Here is a 10176-nt window from a genome sequence, read left to right on the forward strand (position 1 = left end):
CCTTTGTTCACCTGGACAAATTCACTTCTGTTTTCATGACATATGTAGCTACATTATTTAGTATCTATATAAAATCTAGAACAGAAAATGCGATTATTTGATTTTCGGCAACTGACTTGATTTGCTTAATATTCTCATTTATAGTTGACTCCATTTTCTTGAAGACAAAATAGTTCTATTTTTCTTTGTAGCTGAAAAAAAATACATGACATGTTTTATTTATCCATTGCTCTGTTTTTGGACAGCTTATTTTGTTCCATACTTTAGCTATTGTGAACAGGGAGACAACAAAACTTGATGTAAAAGTTTTCACTGTGTAGTCTTTCGTGTCCTTGGTAGGGCTTAGTCCTAGACACTATTGGAGGTTTTATAAATGACCTTTTATTTTACTCGTTTGTTTGTTTGGTACTTTAAAATGAGCTTACAGAGCAACAGATTTCCTTGTAGCATCCCATACGCACTTCATTTTGCTTGCTTCTCCCTTTTCAATTATGCTCCTTTTTGTTAATCAGTACGTGCGTTTCCTTTACACTTTTTGTGTGGTCTATTGTCTTGCCTCCCCACAACTCAAAACCATTTGCTCTATGACATGGCTACTGTTATAAATTCCTGTCCTTTATTACCAATTAGTTCCACCTAACTATACATATTAAACAATTAGAAGTCAGGATCTCTGCATAAATATGAAGCTAAGGTAATTAACTTGGTATCTTTCCAACTATCCTTGTCTCTTGTACTTAGAAAAATCACTGAACCCCTGATTTGTTAATGTTAGTTTTCTGTTTTTCTATTTGGCTGAAAGCAATAATTAGATTTCAGGTTTTTCTGCTTGGGTTTTCACAGTTTTTATGCATTCTGTTAGCATGCATACACACATATACACACACACACATATATGTAATATCGACATCTATCATCTGTCTATTTATAATCTATATATTTATATATTTGACTCTTAATTATACCCATTGATCAATCCAACTCTCAAAATTCAAATTTCATCTAAGAAGTGTCTACTTGCAGCAGATGATGATTAGCACTGGTTATATATATTTTTAGTGTCGTCAACTTTTCTACAATCTCTTATTCTCTGCTTCTTATGCCAGTTGGGAGTCTTTGTTCTAATCATCATGTATTATAGCCTAAGGCTATGTGGACATCTGTGGTTTGTGTAGCTGCTGGATACTATGTGGAAACCCATGCCCTGTGCTGCCACAGCTGTTATGGGAAGGAATCTTCTTTTGTAGTGGTATCAGCAAGAGCAGACTGGTAGCAGAGTATGAGAGACAATAAAGGTTTCTGGAACAAACTCCCCCTGGGGAAAAAATAGCAACAACAACAACAACAACAACAACAGCAACTTCAAGACAGGAAGCTATTGAAGAGAGTCTTAAGAATGTGATAGGGGTAGCATAACTATAATGCCAAAACTTGAGGGGCCGAGGCAGGAAGATCATTTGAGTTCGAAGACAGCCTGTTGAGAAGTTGGTAAGCAAATTTCTTTCTCTGCTGTGTATTAGTTGCCTAGTTTATAAAGTTAGCATTTTCATAGGCTCTCCTAAATCCCCAATAAAAACTGAAGAGGATTCAAGATTAAATTGATTATTAAATTCCTCACCCTGTGCTTCAGGGTCTGCTTCAGGCAATGACAGATATGTATGAAAAGGAGACTCTGGGAAGGGAGTCGAAGGAGTCGTCCTTGTCATAGTTATCAGAGGCGATGTTTTTACTTTTTGTTTTTCCAGACAAAATCTCCTTTTTTGCATCTTTTATCAAATTTAAGTTTTGATCTTATATTTTATATACACATTCAGAGAAATAGCCATTGCAGGATGCCATCCAATGTAGCTGTCAGGATGGCCAGAGATGGGAGAGGAGATAAGGGGTAGACAGAGGAGTGAGGTAAGCGTCAGGGAAACACTGCAGTTCTGACTGACTAACAGGCAGGTTGCCTTTTTATCTCCTCAGATTTCACAGAACATAGACAGACTAATCATTATCCAAGAAGGATAGATTATATCATTTTCTTTTTCCGGACATGTACTTGATTTTTTTTTCATTACAATGTCTGGGGTTATAAGTTCAGTCACAATTAGGAAGTACAGAGTTCATTTTTATTATTAACTCTAGGTCTCCAATTCAAAAATCTAAGGAATTTCTTCAGCAAAGCAAAAAAAAAAAATGATATGACAGCCTGCTTTAGGTTGCAGTTTTAAAGTACTATAGACAAACAGAAAATCTCTGAACCAGATGTTTTATATATAGCAAATACTCATACTTAACTCCTTTTAAAATGTTATGTCATCATCTGTGGCATAAAGTAGGAAAATATTATTTTAATCAATATATCCTGTTCACTGATCTCTATTTCTTCAGAGTTATACCCTTTACAACCCCTTATCTTTAAACTACATATTCAGAGTTCTTTAAGGATATTTTAAATAGAGGCCTTGAATCTGTTACCCATTCTCCTGGCCAGTTTGAGTTTTCCAATTATCTCTGTTTGTATTCTCTGAGATTCTAAACATATGGCAAAAAAGAGACTATGAATTGGTTACCAGTTCTCCTGGGCAGTTGGAGTGCGTCAGCTATTTAAGTTTACTCTGTTCTAGATATATTCTCTGATTTTGCTTAGGAGTAGACACGCCCAAAGGATTCCTCGAGTGATAACCTTCTTTAGGGCTTATCATGTTCTCCAGAGCATCAGGCAGACATCTAAACAGGGGGAGATCAAGTTATTTTCCTAAAAGCAGAAGGGATGCTACGTTTATGAATTTCCTAAACAAGACTCACACAATTTTCTCAGGGAAAGACATAAAATGAATCATAATGCAGAAAGTCCGCATGCATCCAACCAGCAGACACCAAACTTAACACTGAGAGACAGAATGTCAGCAGTCACAGCATTCAGCTCAGCTTTGCTACAACTGTGTCAAACAGCTATTCTCTCTTTATGACTTTGGCCATTTCTAGTGCATATGGCTATGCCAATCCATCTCTTTCTAGTGATTAACATCCTCCTAATCTTCCTAAGCATTTTGATAATAAATTAATAAATTAATGCCTAAGTGACACAAACTTGAACAGAAATTCTTCCCCATGTTTATATGTCCTTTCAATGTTCTTTCAGACTCTGTTCCATGCTTGTTTGTCTAAAGTTCTTTTTTTTTTTTTTTTATGGAAACCAGGGATTACAAATGATTTCTTTGTCTTTTCCTTCTTTTATGGTTTCTATTTATCTTTTCTTTTTTCCTTTCCTTTCCTTTTATTAGATATTTTCTTTATTTGCATTTCAAATGTTATCCCCTTTCCTTGTTCCCCGCTCCCCAGAATCCCCCTATCCCATTCCCTCTCCCCCTGCTCCTATGAGGGTGCTCCTGCATCTACCCACCCACTCCTGCCTCCCCATCCTGGAATTCCCTACAAGAAATCTACAAGCCATCTAATAGTTATGTGAATACTTCTGCTCCTCCCTTCTGTAAACTACGATGCACCAGCTGGGCATGAGGCAAAGCCCTGCCTCGTCTCTGCTCTGTTATTCTCACTCACCTGCTTCTGCCGGATCCCTACTCTCTTATTTCAGAAGCAACATCAGATCCCTGTTCATGATGACACTTGTTCTCCATTCTAGGGGCGGTATGACTTGGAAGAATGGAATTGATAAATGGGTAAGATTAAAGTCTCACAGAATTGCCTACTTTAGTCAGAGCATCAGATAATTTAGCCTCTGAGGGCTAAGACGAGACATGTGAGTACAATGTATACACAGTACTGTACAATTATAAGAGGAATCCTTATGTGACAAAAATCTGTTCTTCTATATTTGTATATAAACAAATAACCGTAGCCAGTTATAAAGAATAATCTGAGATAAACTAATTCATATCTACTATACCCGGAAAGGACACACAAAAACATTCCAAGAACAGTTCCATAATATGAAGAAACTAAGGTCACAAGACTGTTTGAATGTTTGTTTGTTTTTTGAGTTTTCATGCAAACACTCAGAATTCCCCTCACTCTCCTCCATTCTTGGACTGTGTCCTAACCATGTCATTTGAATATAGTCCTGATTTTCTTTTCTCCTTGTATCTCCATTTTTAAAATCCCTTGACTTACTGATCTGCCTACAAATTTTCAGACTGATAAGAATATGTAAGAATTTAGAATTATTACTTTCTTTTCATTCTGAAGTTTAATAAAAAGCTTTATTTTTATCTTTTCCTGTAGTATCAGCTACCAATTTTCTCATCAAAATGTAGAGGAATTTTAATCCTGCAACATGCCTTTAATCCAGTTCTTGATGCTGGAAGACATATGCTATTGTTCAGGATTGAAACACACATTTAATCCCAATCAATGAATTTAAAGTTAGTTTGTAGAAAGACGTTGCCATGTTTGGAAGTGACAGCTAATTAAGGGGAAGAAAATTTGATGACTCTGAGAAAGATCTGAGTCAGAGATAGGGTACATCCAAGTCTCACAAGAACAGATAGGAACAAGATGCTATGTAAAAGCAGTGGAGAGTAAATCAGGAGGGAAGGACAGGTCAGTGGTGCAGTTGAGGTCCAGCCATGCAGCAGAGTGGAGTTGAAAGGTCTTGAATTCAGTTGACTTTGTGCAATTCTGTTCAGTTCTCTGCAGCCAATGCAGTTCAGGTTTTCAAATTCAGAGGAAGTTTTTCCAAGCAGAAACACTGTGAGAAACCTAGCAAAGCCAGTGTGAATCATTAAGCTAGTAGAGGAGTTTTGAGTCAGGACTGTTGAATTGAACCAGCCAACCAGAGTTCAGAAAGAACTTAAATGGGTGGAAGCTTCTGAGATAACAAGTACATCTAGTAAATAAAAGATACATTAAAAAAAATAATGGCCATTATATCAAAGCATGGCCTTCAATTCCTATTCTTTTAAAACTTATGATAGAGGAATGTTAAAGTTTGTCTAAGGTTTGTCCTTCATCTGTTGTTATGATTGAGAACTATTCATTAAATTTCTGATCTGTTTTGCATTTATTGTTGGTTGATAGCTAAATAATATTTGCTTTCCTGTCATGAAAATAACTCAGTATTTGATGAAATGGATTATATGCATGTTCAAGTATTTTATTGAGAATTCTTGTGTTTATGTTACAAAGAAAATTCACTGATATTAAAAGAAAAATATGAAACGTGAGTATAATAGAGTTTATTCTTCAAAAAGGTGAGCAGGATTGAGAAACTCTGAGATAAATGAACCAAATGAAGAAAATAGTCCAAAATCAATGATATTAAATCTTTAAAAAGTTATAATAGATACCTCTGAATTCCATGCCATCACTGGGGAATATTTTAAAAGGTTATATTCAACATGACATTTTTCAAGTGTTTTTTAAGTTTATACAATTTAAATTTATAAAATGTTATATAACAAAATTCATATTGGACATAAAATATAGTCATGCTTTAAGTTATGGGCTCCAAACACTGTTCTTACATATTTTATTTTTTGTTTTTATGTACATATAATTATGTATGAAATTTCATTTAATATCCTTTGCTTGCATTTGGGCATTTCTTTTAAGTCACATCTACTGTCAGGTCATGAAAAATATAAGCAACTTCCTTTAAAATGTTTTTCAGTGGATGCCTAATTTTTTATGTATGTTTCTATCTTGCTTTTATTACATTATCTCTTTACTCGGTATGTAATTTGAACTTGAGTGTATCTTCAAAATTTCAAAGTAGTGTATTACTCTCTACTGATATTGTTAGTGGTGAAAAGTCAGTAGTTGTTAAGTAGATTGTTTTGTCAAATGGTTAGTGATTTTACTTGTGACTATGTTGTGATTAAGCTTTTGTGTCTTTGTTGTTTCTGATATAAATTGGTGATGGCACTGTCTATGGCCCTTAGATTTCCTGCTTCCCTGTTCTTTTTTTACTCTTAACTCCATTTCACATATTGGAGAACATCAATATTGGAGATCATTTAATTTTGAAGTGTTGGTTTTTTAATATTTCCTCTTTAGTCAGCTTGTCAGCTCAAGGTTTGTCTCCAGAACAAATGAACAAAAATGCACAGTTTTTTAAAAAACAAATAATGATCTGAATCTATTGTCAGCAATATGTGTCCCTTGGCTAAATTCAAAATATCTGTGGCCAGTGACCTCTTCTGGAACATCTGAGAAGTGTCTGTTTACTGACCTTTCAGTTTTAATGTCACTTGTACCCTTTGATTTATCTCCTTCTTTCATCTTCAAAGCAAACAGTAGCCAGTAAGGTCATATTGAATCTCTATGACTTCTACAGTGGCAGAATTCTCTTTTCTAATGTATTTAGATTTCTAGTCAACTTCTAGATACTCTTAGAATTTCAATGGGTTCCATGAGAAGAGTAAGTCATCCCAGTTCAATATCTTTTCTGAAATTAATATTTCCAAAGATCCTGTGGCAGTGAGGATCATGTACACAAGCACTGAGATTGAAATATGCTAGTCATTGTGAAGTGCCCGCAATTCTAATTGACAAAGTTGTACTTCACACAATTGATATTTCAGTTTTGAAATTTCTGTTTGTAATTTTTAACCATGTTAACTTTTTTGCTTATCTTATTATATATTTCTTTTTTTACAAGAATGTTTTACTGTCAACAATCATATTTACAAACAAATGTCTTAATCCTTATCTTGTAATTTCAAAACTTGACATCAATCTCTTTTGATATTTTATCATCTAGAATTGATCCCTTTGATCAATTTTTATTTATTTATTTTTTAAAAGTATAATTATTTATTTACACTCCATATTTGATTCCCCCCCACCCCATCTACCCTCCAAATAGTCCACATCTCATACCTCCTCAACATACATACCCCTCTATCCACATAGATGTTCTCACACCCCACCCCACCTGACATCTAAACTCCCTGGGGCCTCCAGTCTCTTGAGAGTTAGGTGCATCATCTCTCACATTTTCAAATCACATACTAAGTAATAGTTTTGCCAGTGATGAAAATATTTCATAGTTAAATTGTTTAATTAGAGATTCACTAAGTAGCATGTAAAACATTATTTCTGATTCTGCTGTTTTTTTTTTTTCTGGAATAAATTACTATTTCAAACCAATGTGTGGAGACATTAGAAATTGGTTGGAGGTATTTCCTAACAATAAATAGATTACAGACAAATGCTCACACTTTGTTTTCTACATGAGACATGCCTCCTGATCTTTTGTAAGGACACTGAGGCTCCATCGTGATCATCCATCTTTTTTGATGCAGAACTTGTCCGAGTGATATTCTGTCCTCTCATCTCTCAGTAAAGAATGGTGTGGTCACATGCCCATTGTGTGACATGCACTCACTAATAAAAAATGGACAACTGTAGTCCTACAGCCTCTTTGTTAGTTATTATTGAAGGTGAGCAGTGAATAAAATTGTCATAGAAGACAATAGCATGGGGGTCTCAGAGCTTTTGCATTTTGCTTCATGGGAAAACATAGCAAGATATATGTTCTGGGCCTCAGAAAAATGTTCATTTTGGTAATGCGGAAGGAAGAGACCTTAATATAATATGTGGATTATGGTATACCCTACTTCTAATTGCTTTGGATATCCGAATTTCAGGTTGGATCTTTGGGCTTAGCATCAGCAGCATATTGAGTTCTAAGTCTTTAGGTGGAGACTGGGAGTTACATTGTAAGCTTCTCTGTTCCTAAAACTTTAACTTTGCTTCACTTTATGAATGATTCTACAGCTTTAACTAACCTATCCTGGGACATCACTACCACAATTACAGTAAAAAAAACATTTTATTAGTATAAACATATTATTTCTCATACATTTGTTTTCTATCATGCTATGTATTTACCTTTTCTCATTGATTGTCATCTCCTTATCTTTCTATCATCTGTAATAATCCATCTATAACCATCATTTATTATTTATAAAGGTTTAATCAGTTAATGCATTATCAATCTGCATGATTATCTATTATCTAAGTATGTATTTGTCTATGTATCTATCTTCCTATATATTTTTATCTGCCATTTATCATCTGTATATGTATGTATTTACAGATGTATACATAGTCATGTGAATTCATCATCTATTAATAAACATCTATCAGACATCTACTGACTGTCTATCTTTCTATCATTTATCTATCGTCTTGGTTTATATTTATGTTAAGTCTAGAGTCAAGCATAACATAATCTGGACATATTGAAGGATGTTTTGTAGAATATAGATATGGCCACTTTCTTCAAGAAGTGTTGAGTTTTGTGTGTTTGTTTCAGAACCCAAACAATTAGATTGTACTTATAGAGTAATCATTATATTTTGACGTGAGTATGGGCATGTCATCTATCTTGAGTTAATTATCAAACATAATTTGAAGGTGGGTGATATGTCAAGATGAGTCAATATTATGCACATAACTCATAATTTTGTTCCTCTTAAGATGTTTTTTTTTTTTTAATGTATGAAGCTGTTTAATTAGGTTGTTAGCAATTTAGAACACCAGTTTGTGAGGACACATCCGGTTTGTCAGTGAGAACTGAGATCACAGGTATCCCTGGAGTTGAGGAACAGCTTTAATCTTTGGCAAAATCTGCGAGTTCACAGCTTTCTGATCAGCCTTTTGTTGCTCTTTAATCTCATAATTCTCCTTCTCCGTGTCGAAGATCTCTTCCTGGTAATTGGGTTTCCGCAGCTGCTTGTTCTTGAAGTAAGCAACAGTCAGGTATTCGGGGATTTTAATCTTGCTGATACCAACTTTTGTAGAGGTGGAGATGACAAACTTCTGGTGTGTTCTGCGAAGAGGAATTCTGTGGAGGGCAAGATGTCCAGTCACAAGTAGGAAGTCACAGCCCAGATGACTTAGGAAAACCACTATCTTGTCCCTGTGGCACCTAGTGAGGATGATCAAGACTGTGCTTGGAGTGATGCTACAGCACAGCCTTCTCCCGTGCTGGCTGAAAGGCTTTTTGCCATGGTTTAGCAGCTTCTGAGGCACAGATTTGATAGGATAATACCTAGACATCTTTCGAAGCTTCAGCACCCGGGTACCACCATTCTTGCCGCCACCAACTCTTTCTATGACAGTAGCAAGGACCTTCTCCTTTTGCTTCATCTTTCCAAACTTGGTCTTAGCAGCTGAGTATTTCCTTTGGTACAAGACCTTTTTGGAATACATAGCATATCGGGATACATGCCAATTCTTCTAACCAGGACAGGGTTTCAGCTGCAACGGGACTTCTTCCTGGGCCTTTGAACCGTAGGGTGGCCATTTTTGACTCACCAGTGACTGGGGCAGCAGAGGCAGCAGCATCACCGCCAGCCTTCTTGGATGCAGGTTTCTTCTCCTTTGTCTCAGGCTTTCTGCTTTTTCACTCACCATCTTCAAGACAGGAAAAAGCTTAATTTGCAATTTTTATTTAATTTTAATTTTGGGGGTTTCAAGGCAGGGTTTCTCTGTATAGCCCTGTCTGTCCTGGAACTCACTCTGTAGACCAGGCTGGCCTCGAACCCACAAATCCGCCTGCCTCTGCCTCGCAAGTGCTGGGATTAAAGGCGTGCGCCACCACTGCCCAGGTTAATTTGAGATTTTTAAAGATTTCTCTGTCAGTTTTAAGATGGATTGTTTATGGTAAATTTTGTTCTTTTAGCGTTTTAAGCAAAATCACTTAAGTTACCTTATTTGATTCACAGACTTATATATTTAACATCCATAAAACTCATTTGCAAACATTTCTGTCTTAAAATATTTAATTGACATAAAATATGCATTTTTCTAAATATTTTGTTTATTTGTTTATTGTATTACACAAAATGTATTGTTTTTACTTGAATTGATGAAGTAGAGGTAATATTTGCAAGGTTATGCTATAAAAGAAATGCTAAAACTTTAAAACTTTATTATCAAGGATTGCATGCTTTGTACTGCGAACATACTACTACTGAGTAAAAAAAAGTTTTATGGGAAATTATGGTTCACAGTAAAGAATATAATCACAATATATTTTTTAAGTTAGCAAAAATTGAAGCATTTTATAAAGATCCAGTTAAACCATTAATAATACACAATTTGTCTGAAATTATTTATTTTAAGGCTTTGAGACCAAATTAAATAAAATGTACTTCATGTATTTTCTTATTTAAATAACTAACATTAACTCATACTTCCCTATGTTCAATGCATTTG

At 35.1% G+C, this 10176-nt stretch overlaps 1 protein-coding gene across 1 annotated transcript; it reads right to left on the bottom strand.

The window, feature by feature from the left end:
* Positions 1 to 8535: 8535 nt before the first annotated feature.
* LOC127666963 (60S ribosomal protein L6-like) lies at positions 8536 to 9015 on the bottom strand. Its single transcript, XM_052159970.1, has one exon. The coding sequence runs from the start codon at positions 9013 to 9015 to the stop codon at positions 8536 to 8538; it is 480 nt and encodes a 159-aa protein (XP_052015930.1).
* Between the last annotated feature and the right edge of the window lie 1161 nt (positions 9016 to 10176).

This window comes from Apodemus sylvaticus, chromosome 16 (assembly GCF_947179515.1).
Source record: "Apodemus sylvaticus chromosome 16, mApoSyl1.1, whole genome shotgun sequence".
NCBI classification, from domain to species: Eukaryota; Metazoa; Chordata; class Mammalia; order Rodentia; family Muridae; genus Apodemus; species Apodemus sylvaticus.

Coding starts and splice junctions, on each gene's coding strand:
- LOC127666963 (XM_052159970.1), bottom strand. CDS start 9,015: ATGTCTAGGTATTATCCTATCAAATCTGTGCCTCAGAAGCTGCTAAAC.